A 17112-nucleotide genomic window follows, 5' to 3' on the forward strand; every position below is an offset into this window, starting at 1 on the left:
TTCCCTGGGTCTCAGTTTCCTCATGTGTAGAAGTCAGGAAGGAGAGGGGCTTGAAGTAGATGCCTCTCCCTTCCCTAATCCTTCTTCCATAAGGCATCCCTTTAAATATATATAAAGATATCTGGCACTTTCCTCCTGGGCTGCCTCTTCTCTAGGGTAAATCTCTCCAATCCCTTCAATAGATATTTACAGAACAAGCTTTTGAATCCTCTGACCATCCTGGTCATCTTATCCCATAGGTGCTCTAGTTTAATGTCCTTCCTGTTAATCACAGTTAAAAATAACAATCGCTAGTATGTATACAAGGTGTGCAAAGCACTTCCCAAATATCATCTATTTTGATCTTCACAACCATCCAGGGAGATAGGGGCTAGGAGTATCCCCATTTTGCAGATGAGGAAGCTGAAGAAGAGAGAAGCTAGTGACTGGCTCAGGAATACACAGCTAGTAAGTGTCTGAAGCTGAACTGACTCCAGATCCAGTGCTTTGTCCTCTAGGCCACCTAAGCCAAGAAAGAGGGGCTGTGACCTGTGAAATTCTGGACAGGATGTTTTTATTGATGAAGACACTACGATCACATTAGGGGTTTTAGCTGCCATGTCACACTGATGACTCATAGAGACCTTAGAATCACAAAAACCCTCCCGGTCTTTTTCACAGGAACTGCCACATCTCACTGTTCCTGTCTTTGTTACTCTCTAGGAAAGTTCACAAGGGTTTGCAGGACACCTGCTGCTCCCTGATTCTTAGGTGCACAGCTTAGTCCAGGGACGTTGCCCTAGAGAACAGAGGGAGGAGAAGGGAGTGCTCTCTCCTCCCTGACCCTCGACCAGTCCATGGCAACGTTGGGCATCAGTATCTTCCTTAATGATTCTTCTCTAGCCTTCTGTACCTTCAGTCACTTGACTGAATCAGATGGTCTTCCTATCTTTCAGTTTCATCCTCCTATATCTCCTTTAGACTAGGATGTCTTTCGACTACAATTCAGTAATTCAGCTGCCAGCTATCGCTCATGGGTGGCCATATAGTTAGTTATACTCATGTCCCTTCTTTCTTTCTCCCTGCCATCTCATGAATAATCATGGCAGAGCTGGATAAAAACATGTCAGACACATCTGCTTCACATGTACCACAGTCTAAGTAAGGATCCATCTTCTCCCTCCACTTCTTAAGCCCCTCAGAATTAAGCGCATCAAAAGCAGTTATATAAAGCTGAAAACTTTTTAAGACCGTCATTCACTAACAAAACTGACTCAGATTTATAACACATATGGAATAAATTAACAAAACCAGAAGTTTTTACACTTATTTGAGTTGAGGGAAAAGGGTCATGGTTTGTAATCAAATTTAATATTCTGGAACAAAATTAGTACTTTTTCAAACAGTCGAAGAGTCTGTCTTTCTCTTCCCTCTCCCCTTACCTATCCCCTACCCAATCTCAACCACCAAAAGTCACTTACAGTACATCTATATTCAAGTACAGAAGTCAAAGAAGTTGAAAATTTTTTTTCAGCAACTGGTAGAACTCATAAGCCATAAATAACTTTTTATCTTTTTCGGGAATGATCTTCTTAGTAGTTAAACTTATCTTCCATTACTCAAATTCAGTCAGCAATTAATAGGCTTTTTAAAAAGCACAGCTCTTTCCTGGCATACTTAACAGACTAAGGTTTTATGAGATTGGTTTGGTCCATGGCTGTGAAAAATACACAAATGGTAGCTGTCAGTAATAAATGCATTCCTTCATAGAGCAGTTTTGGAGAAAACACACTCCATATAAACAAATGGTAACGTAGAGATGTCACCAGGATGATGTACGCAGACACAGGAATGGAACATATCACTGCATAGCAGAAGCAGGCGTGACTCATTGCTGAACTCCTGCTAATGAAGAAAAAACCATGAAGAGTGTTAATGTTATGACACACTCACACTTTATCTTAAATGCAGCTATTTAAAAAGTAATCAATAATCTGATTTCCACAAATGAGCCCAAGGAAGGCTATTAATTTTTACTTCTCTAATTTATGATAATTCATGGTAACAGCCTGGGCTGGGCCAAATTCCACTTCTGCAGTAAGTATCATAAAAAAAGCATCTGCTAAACCAAATAATAGTGCAAATGAGAATTTAGGAGAAATGCTTAACTTAGTCAGGAACACAGACTTTTAAAGTATTTTGGCACCATCTATTTGAATACTAACAATTTGATTATTACATAGGACTCTCCTCTGTTATTTAAGGAAGGACTCCAAGACTCTCTACTTAATAGCAATGTTAGTGGTTAGTTATTTGAAAATAATTAGTCTGTGTACTCCTTTAAAAATATTCAGTAATTCAAATTTTTACTAACTCAGACTGAACTTTCTCCAATTTATTCTGAGATTAAAAAAAAAGATCTTAAAATATTTAGGGATTAATGATCCTACAATCTAATGTTCTACAAATGCTAATGTCAATCGACCATCCTGATGTTCTAGCTGAGGCTTAGGTACAAAAGAGTTTTGGAGTCAGGCCTCACAAAAACTAAAGTTATCAGAAAGCCATTTTCCAGAGTAGAAATTGGATTAATGAATGAACGAGAGATTTTGACAAGGGAAGGCATGTTCCCCAAAGCAAAGGAAAAAGCTAAGCTAACAGGCACAGTATGCATGCCAATGGTTTTATGTGAACTAAATCTTAGAACTAGCACAGACTAAAAAATGGTGGGATATACAACTCATGCTTGTATGTAAAGCTTAAAAAGCTATCAATGGGTCTTTTAAAGATTGTTTTCCTTGGATCACAGTTATAATGCTCAGTATGCCAACCTGTAAATGTTAAATCACAGCATAGCATAAAAAGATCTAATTCTATAGAAGTTCACACAGTGACAGGTTTTTCTTGAATCTCTTTTTCTGAAAATAGTTTTTCATCTATCCATGTGGCACAGGACCCTACCACAATCTCTACCCTAACTCAGATCCCTCTTCTTACATACCAAATAACTGTAACGGAGCCAGCCACTTCCTCCCTCTTCCTTTTGGAGATCTTTCAAGAAGCAATCTGGGATAATTTCTATGATCCAGTCCAACTACCTGGGAGGAAGATGAAAGGTGGAAGACAAACAGAGAGGGTAGGATTTGCTCTCTGAGCCCCTGGACATTCAATGGGAAAGGGAAAGGGAGAAGGCAGAGGGAGAAGAGTCAAAACTCAAGATAAGGAGGAGAAGGTAAGAAGAGAACACAGACTGTGGAGGACTACGTACAGGCAGTCCAAAAAAGAAGTCATTCGAGTATTTATGTGTGTGGGTGGGGGCGGGGTGCTAAGTGACCCAGAGGTAAGACAACAGGTTTCAAAAGCTGAAGGCACAATGGCCACAGGGCATAGAAGTGTTAGCCTAGCCAGCCTAGCCTTCAGGGCAATTTTCCTGTAACAGGAAGATGCAAAAGATAAGCTGAATTGCTACAAGCACAAGAGAGTCGCCCACACATGCCTGGAAGGGCTTTGGGGGATAGCAACAGTGGTGGGGGCTGGGGACCCATGACATCTGGTGGGATTGAAGGAGAGATGAGGGTAAACACTAACTGGAAACAGACTGGAGGAGAATCTTTGGTACGAGACTGGAAAGATGACATGGAAAAAGGAATTCTTGCCTCCTTTGCCGGGCTGAATATAGGGCAAGTCTCTGGGGAAAGTGGCCCATTCTTTGACTCAGATGCTAGCTCCTAGAGCCCCCACAAGAGAGGGGTGAATGAGCAAGATAAGTAAGAGGTCCCTAGGGCCTGGTGCCTCCCACACAAAAGTTTCATGCACAAAGGTACTGCCTTCCTCTACTGATCTGTCATCAATTTATCCCATAGATAGCTCATCTGTACATTATTAACATGCTCTCTTGCCCATTAAGAGTATGCGCTCCTTGACAGCAAGAACTGGCTTTAACCTTTCTTTGTACTCCAGTCCTCAGCACAGGGCCAGGCACACAAGAGGTGCTTAGTACATGTTTATTGACTGACTCTCACAGAGCACTACATCCAGAACGCCGCCGGCCTGGGAAGCACTAGAGAATACGCTGTAGAATGACGGCAGGAAGGCTTCCCAAGACCCGCGGCTCCTGTATGAAGAAGGCGGCACAGCAGCATCTCTACTGTGACAGAAACTGATTTTCACACACCACAGCCACCCAAGTCAACAAAACCACTGGGCTCCAGAGAGTGCCAAAGGGCATGATGCAGAAGCACAGTAAAGAAAAGAAAGGCAGCCAGAGCCACAAATGTGTTTTTAAAAAAGTGCTCAAGGGTGAAGGCAGCCAGTTACCCTGGAAGTCTGCACAAGGAATCCCAGTTCACAGGCAAATAAAACGTGAAGTTCAATAAGGAAGAATGCACAGCACCCAAACTGCTAATACTTTTGCTCCAGATGCAGTAGCCTTAAGAGATCATCATACACAAACATTACCAATATGTAAATAAAGGAACGAACTGAAAAGGAGAAAGTTTAAGTGTACTATTAAATCATTTGCTTTATGAACTACAAGACACAAGTAAAACAGAGTCTAAGGAATTTGGCATCAGTAAGAAAAGGCTGAATTTTAGTAGCAACTAAAATCCATCCCAGTAAACAAGGCATGGAACTCTATCCTAAGTGTGACCCACACAGAAGCAGCAACCCCCCTTCCAAAGCTGAGCATATGCACGGATTAGGGAATGGGAAGAAGTCTAAGTCATCACGAAGTTCCCGAAAGCAAAAGAAGTCGTAAGGCCCAGGGAATCTCTTGGTGGGGGAGTGAAGAGAAATAATGAGAAATGAGACTGGAAGTGGTGATTAGAAGAAAAAAGGGAAAGAAGCCAAGAGAAATCTTCTGGCTTTCACTGGCAACGTGTTCCATTTTCACTCCTAGTTCCTTATACCACCAAAATTTGTCTTTCTACCACCTGTAGACTACATCCAGCTCACACATCATATTCTACATGGAAAACAGAGACAGAAACAATCTCGGGTTGGAAGAGACCTCAGAGATCATTTTAGTACAATCTCTACCTAAAGCAGGAATTCCTTTTACAGGCCCCCCGACAGATGGTCACCTAGATTCTGCTCCAGTCTGGGTGAATTCATTAGGCAGCCATTTGCACTTTTTGGACAGCTCTGATTCTTGGAATTTTTTTCCCTCAAGTTAAACGAAAATTCATCTTCTTGTAATTTTATCCATTGGCCCTAGTCTATTCAATAAGGGGCTTACCACCAAACGGCATAAACTTAACTCCTCTTCTACATGACAATTTATCGAATACTTGAAGATGGCCCCTTAGTCCTCCCTAAGTCTTCTCTTCACTGTTCCTTCAACTTCTCCTCCTATAACATAGTGTGGAATCCTTTTAACTGAGTCTCCCTTCCCTGGACATATTCCAACTTATAAATGTCTTTCTTGAAATGTAGCGCCAAGATCCAAATACCACATTCTCAATGTGGCCCAAGAGAGGCAAAGTTCTCCAGAAGTACTACTGTCTCCTTTGCTTTGGAGGTGATACTTCTATTAACAAAGTTTGAAGAAACACCTGCCTCCTCCAATCATGGAGGTGACCCTGGGTTCCCAAAGACTATGCTAGCAAGTCCCACCAACCTGGAAAAGCTTTAAATGCAGTGATTATACTGTGTCTGTTGATGTACTCTTGAAGGTCTCACAGGCAACTCAAACTCAAGTGTCTAAAACAGAACTCATTATCTGTCCTTCCTCTAAATGTCCCTATTTCTCCTATTGTTGTTAAGAGCATCGTCATCCAGTTTTATAGCTTTGGAACAATCTTTGATTCCTCACTTTTCCTCCTGATCCAATCAGATAAAAAGTCTAACCCCATCACACTTCTAGTACTATTTCCCTTCTCTCCTCCTCCCATGGTCACTACCCTAGTCCAGGCTCTTATCTTCTCTCTCCTAAACTACTATAATAGGTTCCTAATTGGTTTACTGCTTCTATTATGTCTCCTCTCCAATCTATCTTCAATATAGCTGCCAAATAATCTTCCTAAGGGTAAACCCTGCCAACTTTACTCCTCTCCTCAAAAACCTTCAGCTGCTCCCTACTGCTTACATGAACAAAGTCCTTAGCCTGACATTTAAAACTCTCCAAAATCTGACTCCTACCTACCCTTTCAGATTTATTCCACAAACCATATTCCTGCCAAAATGAACTTTAGCTATTTCCCAAACTTGACACTCCATCTGCACCTTCATATACTGGCACAAGCTATCCCCATGCCTTGAATACCCTCACTTATCTCCCCCCTATTCCTGTCTTCTTTCATGGCTCAGTTCATCCTCCTCCTGGATGTTCCCCAGTTATCAGTGTTCTTTCCCTCCTCAATTTTCCTCGCATTATTCTTGTTTGTGCATACATTGTATTCTGCTGCCTCCCCCAGAAAATATGTTCCTTAAGGGTAGAGGCTGTTTCATGTTTATTTTGTATCATCAGTGGCCAAAGCACAGTTGCCCAAGGTAGAAGCTTAATAAATGCCTGTTAAGTTGACCAGCCTGGCAAATCGTGGGAAGGCTGAATGCTAAGTGTTGACTTTTTTGCCCAAAGTAATTTATGAAGACTGTCAATAAAGGTACTGAGGAGCTAATGTGCATCAGGGAAAGTGCTGTGCTTCCGGATCCAAATAAAGCTCCTCAGCTTTTCTAGCGGCCACTCCCACTGAGTTTGTGGTTCACCAAAACTCAAGTCTTTTTTTTTTTTAAGCATAAACTATTTAGCCATCTTGCCTCTGCCCAATACTTGTAAGTATAAGGTTTTAAATTTATCTGTAATAAATTTCAAATTTAAATAGGATTTTACTCATTACTCAAGTCTGTGGAGATCTGGGATCCCTATTCTGTCACTGAAGGCCCTACCTACTCCTCCTAGCTTCATGTTATCTTTAAATTAGATAAATGTGCCATTCAAGTTAGTGATAAAAATGCTAAACACAATGGGGTCTGGAACAGCCCCAAGGCTAGCCACTATTGATCTCCCTCTGGCTAACATAAATCTTTTAATCAATTCAATAGATTCAACTTTCCTTGGGTCTGGTCATTCAACTAGCTCCATTTCTCCACCTTGTCCAGAAGGACATGGTGTGAGAGTTGGTCAAAAGCTTTGCTGAAATTCAGGTATTCTATACGTCTGACATTTCCTTGATCTACCAGTACAGTAACCTTAACGAATGTGACCACTACCTCTCTTTGCAATTACTTACAACTAGCCCTTTAAGAATGATTTCTGGAATTTTCCCTGACATCAACATCAAATTCACATGGCTAGAGTTTGCAGAATCTAATTTCTCTTCACACTTAAAAATTGGTACAGATGTTTGCCAACCTGCAGTTCTAGGGGACCTTTTCTATTCTCAGTCCTTCAGGGATTACCAAGAGTGAGTTAGTAAATCTACATTACTAACACTTTCACTATCCTGAAAGGTATCTGCACAACCAGCTGACTTGAATTAATTTAGCAGAGGTAAGAGTTCTTTACTCACTTCACTTATATCAGGTTGCAATTTCCTCAATTATTTTCTCACTTCTTTTAAATGTAAAACTCATTCTCCTTAACAGGGAGACGAAGCAGAGTTAAACAATTCTGTTATCTATTGCCTCTCCCCGCCCCCCCCCCCAAAATCCTAGGCATGGACTCAGCCCTTCCTTATTCTTCCTGCTGCCAAAAAAAGCTCCAAAATCACTTTCGGTTGTTCTTAGCCTTCCCCTCAGGCCTCATGCCTCAGCCCAGCTCTTACTGGGTTTCAGCTGTCCTCATGATAATCTTCTAGGACCATGTCATTCCTCAGTATTTGGCTTTGGTTGTGGGCCCTTGATGCTATCTTTTGTATACATTCTTTTAAAATGTGAGCTCAAGGGCTCAGATTCTTATAATCTAGCCAATAGCTCACTAATGTTCAGAGTCTGCCCAATATGACATATTCTAATAAACCTTATCTTTGGCTGGAAAAAAAAAAAAGAAAAGAACACCTTAAAATGTGAGCTCAACAGAGAGCATGAAAGAACTTGACAGTGGGCACATTCACCACGCAGGGAAGACAGACTGAGAATGATAAATGAAGGAATTCTCTTTGGATTAAAGTCTGGGTTTAATTTTAGGAAAGAAGGAGTAGAAGGCTTAGTTTTATCTTCTCCACTGGGTCAGAAGTTTTCAAGAAAAAAAGATTCTAAAAGTGAAAGGGAGCGATTATGGAAAAACCAGCAGCGCCACAGGCAAGCCCTCTCACTGTTTTTCATTTTTTCATGTTATTGCCTCCTTTGACCCTTCAACATGCAGCTTTTATCCAGCTCTTCTATGGAAACTACCTTCACCTAAATTGAGGAACTAGTAAAATGCAGGAGCTATGCTCTTGTCGACTAAAAACATAAGCCAATTTTGGGTACAGCCCCAAATTGGAAAGCAATGTGGAATTACGAACAAAGTGACTAAAATGCCCACACCCATTGAACCATTACTGGGCTGATATCCCAAGGAAGCCATTGATAAGAGCACTGAGAACTACCCCATGCACAAAAGGAAATGACTACATCTTCAAGAGCAAAAAATGCTAATGTGGGAATCGTTTCAGAATCAGCTGTGTTTCAAGTCCTTAAGGTGTTAGGTATCCAAGATAAAAAATCCTTGCCTAATTAGAAGCATAAAGATGAGAAGAAAATGCATCTAATTTCACCACTTAAACCTATGTAAATTAATTGCTAGCTCTGGAAAAATGGGTAATAGCTACACCTATGTATCTATCTATAAAAACACCAAAGAGGAAAGCCAAGAGTCCAGGCTGCCTCAGACAGCACTCTAACCTCTTTGCCGAGAGATCCAATAACCACAGGCAATACCAGTTTATAGCACAAGTTCATTTGCAAAAGATTATGAAGAGGGATGATAGAAGATCATGAACAGCACTACCTCATAAGATACCAAAAAGCAGTGAAAGCAAGCCTTTGGAAAAAGTTTGAAGTGAGGCAATTGGGTCATATCATTCATGATTTCAAGAGCATTTATAGATGAAAATGCCCCCCCCAATGTGAAATGGAACGGAATGGTGAGCATATAACTATTATCATAAGTGATGAGACAGTGGACTCCCCACATCTGATACCCTACCTATTCAGTACCCAATAGCCTATGTGAGGAAGCAGAAATAGCACTCAAGAAAAAGAAGCCCAGAAAACGCAGCACATTCCGATCAAGAACATATTAGAAAATCATGCACAAGGTGGCAATCGCAATTGCAAGCAGGGATTTATTTTCAAGACACGTCAATGCAATTCAACAAGTACATATGAAGGGCCCATTGTATACCTGGCACGGTGCTAAGTACCAGGATTACATAGATAAAAATTAAAATCCCAGTTCTCAAGGCGTTATCTTCTATAATTCCCTACTGGGAAGGGACACAACATGTTCAAAGCAGTCTGAAGAAAAAGGTAGTGCTAACTGGAGGTGGTAGAGATCAGGAATGGCTTCACAGAAAAGGAAGCCTTAGAGAAAGATGAGGATTCTAGCAGCTAGAGATAAGGAGGAAGCATCTCTGCACCATTAAGCATGACTGGAATGGGCTCCCCCTCCTGGCCTCTTCTTTTGCTCAGACAGCACCTCCTACAAGAAGTCTTTCCTGACCTGCCCAGCTGTTAGTGCTCTCTATACTTCTCTGTGTACATGATGTATGTCCCCCAGTTTAATGTAAGCTAATTAAGGGCAACCACTGTTTGAATTTTATCTTAATATTGTTCTTCCTTGTTCAGTAAAGTGCCCTGAACACAGTAGGTGCTTAATAAATACTCAGTTTTACTGAAAGGCCGAATGAATGGAAGAAGGCTTTCCTACACAGATGCTCACATAGTTGCAGATGGTATTGTGCTGGCTGCACTGAGTCTGGGATGTGATACAACCTCCTCAGATACATGGCCAATCAAAAATGAGATTGGGCTTAGGACTGGATAAAGGGAAAACCAAACGGGCGAAGAATGTTTATTGCTCAGATTATGTCATGCAGTTGAGTGTGCATCCCACTAAATCTATCAGTACACATTTTCTGATAGGTATTAAAGATGGGCAGCGGGAGCAAAAGATTAATTCAGATGGACAGCTGAGGAGCACTTTCAATAACCCCAGTCTTCCCCCACCAAAATCCATCACTTTAACATCACATTCTCTCAGCAACATGAAAACCATAATCACAGAATAATTAAAATGCAGGTGACCAAAAAAGGGCAATGGAAAGGCACATGGTAGGCAGCAGTATATTACTAAAAATAACAAGAACTGTCAAAGAAGACATCACAAAATGACCAGGAAAGGATGTGGGGTGGTCAGCCCGTGCACTATCTACAAGAGGAAGGCCTCTTGGCACGCTGGGTAGATTCTTTGTGCAGGATTTACGGAAAGACATGGATATGAACTACACAGCATGAGACGGCACAGATGGATTGTGTTATGCACTCAGGAAAGGAATACCAACTCACCTATATAAAAAAAATATCAAAGTATTGAAGAAGTCCCACCCCTCACCTCACTCAACACATCTGAAACCAAACTCTCATCTTTCTCCCAAAGTAGGTTCCTGGTCCTGGCTTCCTTTATCTTGTTAATGGTATTGTGAGAAATGAATATTTCTCTCTCTCTTTTTTTAAAAAAATGATTATTGCATTAGGACCAAGGTTTTTCCCCTTTTCTACCTCCTCATCCAGAAACCAACCAGCGTGGGAAATCTCTCTTAAAGATTTACCCAGGCCAAGATATAATCAAGACAGTAAAAGAAATGCTACGTTTCGGTTAATAAGTGTATTTCTGGCTCACTGTGTTTGCTCAGATAGGCCCTGGGAAAATGCTGATTCTCCCTATTACCAAGAAAGGTGACAAGGAAACTGATGTCTCTGACCAAGATTTGAGTGACCTAAGTCACATACCCCCAACATAGCCTACCTTCCATTGGGTTAACCAATCAGAGGTGATCAGGCATCAATCTGGAACACCTCCTCTTTGAAGGGCATATAAACCGTGACCCCATGGCCATAAGGGGTCTTTGGTCTAAGAGAGATAGCTAAATGACCTGCTGGACTTATTAATGAATTGATTAAATTACCCAGAAATAACGTCTCTCGAACTTTTTAATGGTCACATTTTAGTCATTTCACCAGTCTCCAAAGCTCTAAATCTCTGGGTCATTTTAAATTCTTCCTTCTCTGTTTACCAATTGTCAATTAGTCACCCAGGTCTATTAATCCTTCCTCAGCTATCTCATTTATTCTTTTCCATTCTCAGTGGTACAACCCTAGTTCAGGCTTTTGGAATGTGCTATGGGCTTAGCATTGTGCAGTAGTAAGCAGATCTTCCTTTCAAGCAGGTGATCTGAATTAACTTCCCATTCAACTTGCTGGCAATGAGAAGGGGGACCAGCAATGAGTACTATCAACAATAAGAGCAAAGAGGAAGACCTGAACCTAGCAGGGCATAAAGGATGAATAAGCAGGTGGGGTTTAGGGCTGCACTTCCATATAACAAAATAAAATAAGGGAGAAACCTGGAATTCATCCAGTTCTGCAAATGGGCAGAAGATGAAGGTCAAAGAATATATAGTACTGCATACACAAGTAGGCTAAAATACTGATTAGTAATTATAAGCAAAGAATTGGGGTGCTTAGGAAAAGCCAATTTTTAGCTAAACACAATGCATAATTGCATTATATATAACATTACAATAGATGATAACAGATTGTAGAATTTAAGAAATTGGGTAAAGAGAGAGAAGGAAGGAAAAGGGCAGCATGGATTTCTCCCTAGGATCTTATTCTTTCTCTAAGAGGGGGAAGAGCGGAGGATTAACCAGAACAATAACATGACTAAGTATATACTACTCATTCCAAGGCTATTGTTGTGTCATAGAGAACAGCAGCAGCTGTTTCTACGGAAGGTAAGCAAGTTTCTATTAGCCACAAAAGTGGGGGAAAAGAATAGGTACCAACATGAGTGAGGGCTCTCAAAAAAAAAAAAGCACACCAAAACTTAAGGAAACCCCTTTACTCCTTGGTCGATAGACTCTCCTGGAGAATTCTTGGATCCAGGCTAAGTCAACCAAGGGGCTTAGTTCTGAGGAAATCCTATCTATTAACAGGGCAGATCACCTAGAGACTCTCTCCCTGGGTAATGGCTGTTGCCATGCCTGAGACTTGTTAATTAGCTCAGCCCTTTGGGAAATAGTGGCAAACTCAGGCTTTCTAGGGAACATTTACTGCAGGTACTCACCCAGAGAGGTGCAGGCAGCCACCATACACTAGTGTCCTCCCTCCACCCTCCTAATGTCCAGCATAGACCTTCTCATGTTTTGCTTGGACAACTGCAATTGTCTCTGAATCAGTTTCCCCAACTTGAGACTCCTTCTCCTCTTCTAATTAAACACTGCACACTGCTGCCAAATTAGTCTCTATAAAAGACTGCGTAACACATGTCCCTTCCTTCAAAGGCTGCCAATCAGCCAATGTTCTGCTGTTCTGCTTATGTCCGTCTGACTACCACATATAGTCATGAAATCTCAGACTGGAGGGCTGGAAGGCATTGGTCCCCCTGAGCCTTTACTCACCACCCTCCTCCTTGGCTGGAATGCCCCACATCCCCATTCCCTTTGTCTAATCCCTACCCTTCCTTTTAACTTTCAAGCCTCCCCTCTTGCATGAAGCCTTCCCAGAGGGTCCCAGACTACACATTATATTGTATAGAGACTGTAGTGACATTAGATTCTAATAAATGAATGACTTATAGTGAATGTGGGTCAAGGTCAATTCCGACAAAGCAGAGAAGGGATATACTTCAGTACTGGACTACTGCAGGTGTCCATTACAATCAGATCTGCTTACCTATGTAGAATTCTCTAGAGGAAGAATCTATAATTTGTGTTACTCTCTTTTAAACTTACAGAATCCTACAATTTTTTATAGGGCCTTAGAAAGTGTCTCATCTAACCCCCAATTTTACAGATAAGGACACTAACACACGAACAGTTAAATGACTTGACCACAGTGATGCAGCAGAGAAGGGGCTAGAGAGGACAGCCATTCGTTCTTTTCTAGTTTTTCTGATTCACCAGAAAAATATGAAAACTAAGCCTGGCATGCTGCCTTAAGCCTGTGAAACAGTAAGAAAAAAAATACAACTGTCTAATGGAGGAAATTTTCATGTATTACTAACACATTAAGTTGCTTTCTTAAGAAAGACCAGGATATCCAATCACCTCACTTTATAAAACTGATGTGCTACTGAAAAGGTCCATGTAAATCAGATTTACTAATATAACCATAATTCAGATTTACCAAGGGACTTTCTTTTTTGAAGGGAATCTTTCACGAAGTAAAGAATCCTGATCTGTGAACAACGTCCCCTCTCTAACCCTCCCATCCTCACCCATTACTAGTGGTCTTAAGAGTGTGGCCAAACCTGATAGGATGAAATTTATAGGAATAAATATGCAGTATTACACTTGGCTTCAAAAAGTCAGCTTCACAAGGATAAGATGGGGTAGCAATGGTTGGACAGCAGTTTCTGGAAAAAAAAAAACCACGGGCTTTTTAACGGCCTGTCAGGTCACTATGAGTCAACCGTGTGACAAGAACAGCCAGAAAAGTTAACCTGACCTTAGCCAGAATGAGGGAGATGACAGCTCTGCTGTAGGTAGTCCCAGTCAAATCACATGTGGAAGAAATACCGTGTTTAGTTCTTGGTGACTATTTAAGAACAATCATGAAACATTATCACATCAGACATACAAAACACTTCTAAGATTGGCTTAGTACTCTTGACAATACCCTTTTTAGCTAAAGGCTACAGATCTTATTATCTCCAGTTTGAAGATGAAGAAAATGAAGACAGAACATCAATAGAAGGGTTAGGGGATTTGCTCATTGTCATTCAACTAACTAATGTCAAAGGTGGGATTTGAACCCAAGCCTCTCTTGATTCCAAGACCAGATTTCTTGCTACTGCAGAATAATGTTGATGAGCTGGAGAACATCAAGGTAAGATAACTGGGAAAGTGTGGAAAAGGGATTTGAATTTTCTGCCTGGATCCAGAGGGTAGAATTATGAACAATGGGGGTAAGGAGCACAGGGAAACCAGTTCAGATAGAGGAATACTGCCCCAGCTGGAAAGGGCTGCCCCACAGGGAGGAGCTCCCCTCGCTGAACGTTGGTATGATCAGAGAGGTAGGGAAGTGCTTGTCCAGGAATGGGTTGGGTTAGAGGTCCCTGAGGTCCCCCTTCTACTCTTCTATAAACCAACACCCACCACCACCATCAGTATTTTAACATCCTTTACATATATTATCTCACTTTATTCTCACCATAAACCTGTGAGAGAGGTCCATTATCCTCATTTTACAGTAGAGAAAACTAACATAAAGAGAGGTAAAATGACCAGTATGTGCTTAAGGTAGGACCTGCACTCAGGTCCCGCTGATTCCAAGTCTAGCACTCTTGTCTACCACACCACCTAACTACTTGGGATTCTGTATGTTTGATTTGCTTCATTGACCTAGACAGTCCTAGGCTGGATGTGCTCAGAGTGCATCTGCCTTGGAAATCCCAGCATCCTGCCTCATCTCTATTCTCTGGGAGAGATGGGAGCCTTTGACTTTATGTCTAAAATGGAGACATGGCAGTCCCTTAGGGTCTACAAGGACCCAAGTTGGGCAGACAGTAACGTGCTCTGCCATCTAGGTGGGCTGAACATAATGTTGAATTGAGGACAGGCTGTCAGTGGGCTTGAGTGTAAAGCCACACCTTGACTGGAAGCAGGCTAGCTACAAATGAGATCCTGGGACAGCAGGAGTTGGGGGAGCTGCTGGGCATTCAGTCAACAACATTTATTAAGTTCTTATTATGCAGGGAGGAAATCCATCCTCCAGGCAAACCACTGATCCATGAACTATAAGAAGATGAGCAGAAACCATAGAGCACTATAACTTAAGTCACACATCACTGTATACAACCCTCAACAGTTAAGTTATATGTCTTTCAGCCCAATCAGTTAGGAGTCCTTTGGGCTTCTCTCTCCACACTCTCCTTCTCTGAAAACTGACATGGTGGAAGGCACACTGGACTTGTGAATCAGAAAAACGGGCTCTGCTGATTACTAGCTGTGTGACCTGGGAAAATCACTTTACCCTGTACCTCACTTTCCCCATTTATCAAGTGCAGAGTGTGATGCTTGTACCTACCTCAAAGAGATATGGCAAGGATTAAAGGAAGTACTTGACACAAAGCACTTTGTAACTCTGAAGTGCTACATAAAAGTGGATTATTATTATGGCTTTAGCTACCATCTTCATTCAACAAGGCTTTGTAGAGTATCTACTATTTCCCTGAACCAGATACTTGCAAAATTTACATTTCCAGCCCTGATATTTCACCTGACCTCTAAATTAATATTTCATGCCATTCTAGGTCTTCACATCAACTGAAATGTAATGTCTCTAAATCTAAATTATTTTAAAATGAAATTCTAATTTTCTTCTATCAGCAAAAATCTGCCTTTTATGTCCCATTTTCCCCCTTCGCCCCCTCACTGAGAAGGAAAGAAAAACAAAACACCTATTAAAACATGTATAGTAAAGCAATATGGGCAGCTGGGTAGTGAGGTGGACAAAGTGCCAGGCCTGCAGTCAGGAAGACCTGGGTTCAAATACAGCCTCAGACACTTATTAGCTGAGTGCCTCACTTAACTCTGTTTGCCTCAACTTCTTCATGTGTAAAATGAGCTGGAGAAGGAAAGAGCAAACCACTCCAGTATCTTCACCAAGAAAACCCCAATGGAGTCATGAAGAGTCAGACATGACCGAACAACAAAAATAGTAAAGCAAAATAAATTCTTCCATTGGCCATGTTTAAAAAAAAAATCAACCTGCACTGAGTCCATCACCCCTCTCTGTCAAGAAGTAGGGATTAGCATGTTTTCTCATGAGTCTTCTGGAGCTGTGGTCAGTCACTGTATCGTGTTAATCAGAGTTTCTACGTCTTTCAAAGTTGTTTGTCTTTACGATATTGTTTTTATTGTATAAATTGTTCTCACTTCACTCTCCATCAGTTCAGACGTGTCTTCCCAGGTTTCTCCTAAGCTGCTTCCTTCATTACTTCTTACAACACAGCAATATTCGATCACATCCACATCCAATGACTTGTCCAGCCATTCTCCAACTGAATTCTCAGTTTTCTCCTCAGTTTCCAATTCTTCACCACCACAAAAAGATCTGCTATAGATAGATATTTTAATGGTATCCCTGGGTCAAAGGATACACACAGTTTAATAACAGTCTGGGCGCAGTTCCAGAATGGCTGACCCAGTTCACAGTAACCCACTAACAGCATATCTTATATGTTTTCCCGAAGTCCCTTTAGCATTTGTTATCTTCCGTCCAAATCTAAAGTGATCATTTCTCCCTGCCAAAGTCTCTGTTTTCATCACCACTAGTATTCTAAACACCTACAGTCAAAACGAACTAGTTTTGACTTTGTTCTCTCCACACCGTATCTGTCACCAAATCCTGTCATTTCTTCTTTTCAAGTAATCTCTTCGATCTGTCTCTTTTTCTCCACTTTATTCTTGGTACTTAAAATGTCATGCCTGGACTACTACAGTAACTTGTAAGAAGCCTCCCACCTCCAGTATTACCATGTTCCAATCCATTTGACTTACTACGGCCAGACTAATCTTCCTAAATGATCATTTCAGTGTTGCTTCTCTACTCAAGAACTTACAATGGCTCCCTACTGCCTATGGTAACAAGTCCAAATCCTGTATCATTCAAAGCCTTTCACAATGGGGCCCCATTTCATCTACGCAGCCTTTCTTACCATATGCCATTTGCTTCCCCCCACTGTTCCCAGAACATGTCATACTCATCTTCCCCCTGGAACATCCTTTTTCCACTTCTTCACCAAATCAAATTCTTTGCCTGATCTTACCAATTTTGGAATTATAGTATCTCAGACTGGGAAGTTATCTCAGAGGTGATCCAGTCCAGCAGTCAGCAAACTATACAGCCCAAAGGCCAAATTATGCCCTCTGCCTGGTTTTTTTGGTTTTTGCATTTGACATGGCCTGGCCTGTGATCTAAAAA

The 17112-nt window shown here is 41.3% G+C and overlaps 1 protein-coding gene across 1 annotated transcript in view; it reads right to left on the reverse strand.

Moving 5' to 3' along the window:
* Window positions 1–536: 536 nt before the first annotated feature.
* The window catches only part of PIGG (phosphatidylinositol glycan anchor biosynthesis class G (EMM blood group)), an 87758-nt gene continuing 71182 nt past the window's right edge, over window positions 537–17112 (reverse strand). The window contains 2 exon segments of the mRNA XM_021005436.2: window positions 537–1884; window positions 16065–16245. Of these exon segments, the coding sequence (XP_020861095.1) occupies window positions 1744–1884; window positions 16065–16245 (322 nt within the window). The 3' untranslated portion in view covers window positions 537–1743.

Source organism: Phascolarctos cinereus, unplaced genomic scaffold, assembly GCF_003287225.1.
Source record: "Phascolarctos cinereus isolate Bilbo 61053 unplaced genomic scaffold, phaCin_HiC Scaffold_9;HRSCAF=440, whole genome shotgun sequence".
NCBI classification, from domain to species: Eukaryota; Metazoa; Chordata; class Mammalia; order Diprotodontia; family Phascolarctidae; genus Phascolarctos; species Phascolarctos cinereus.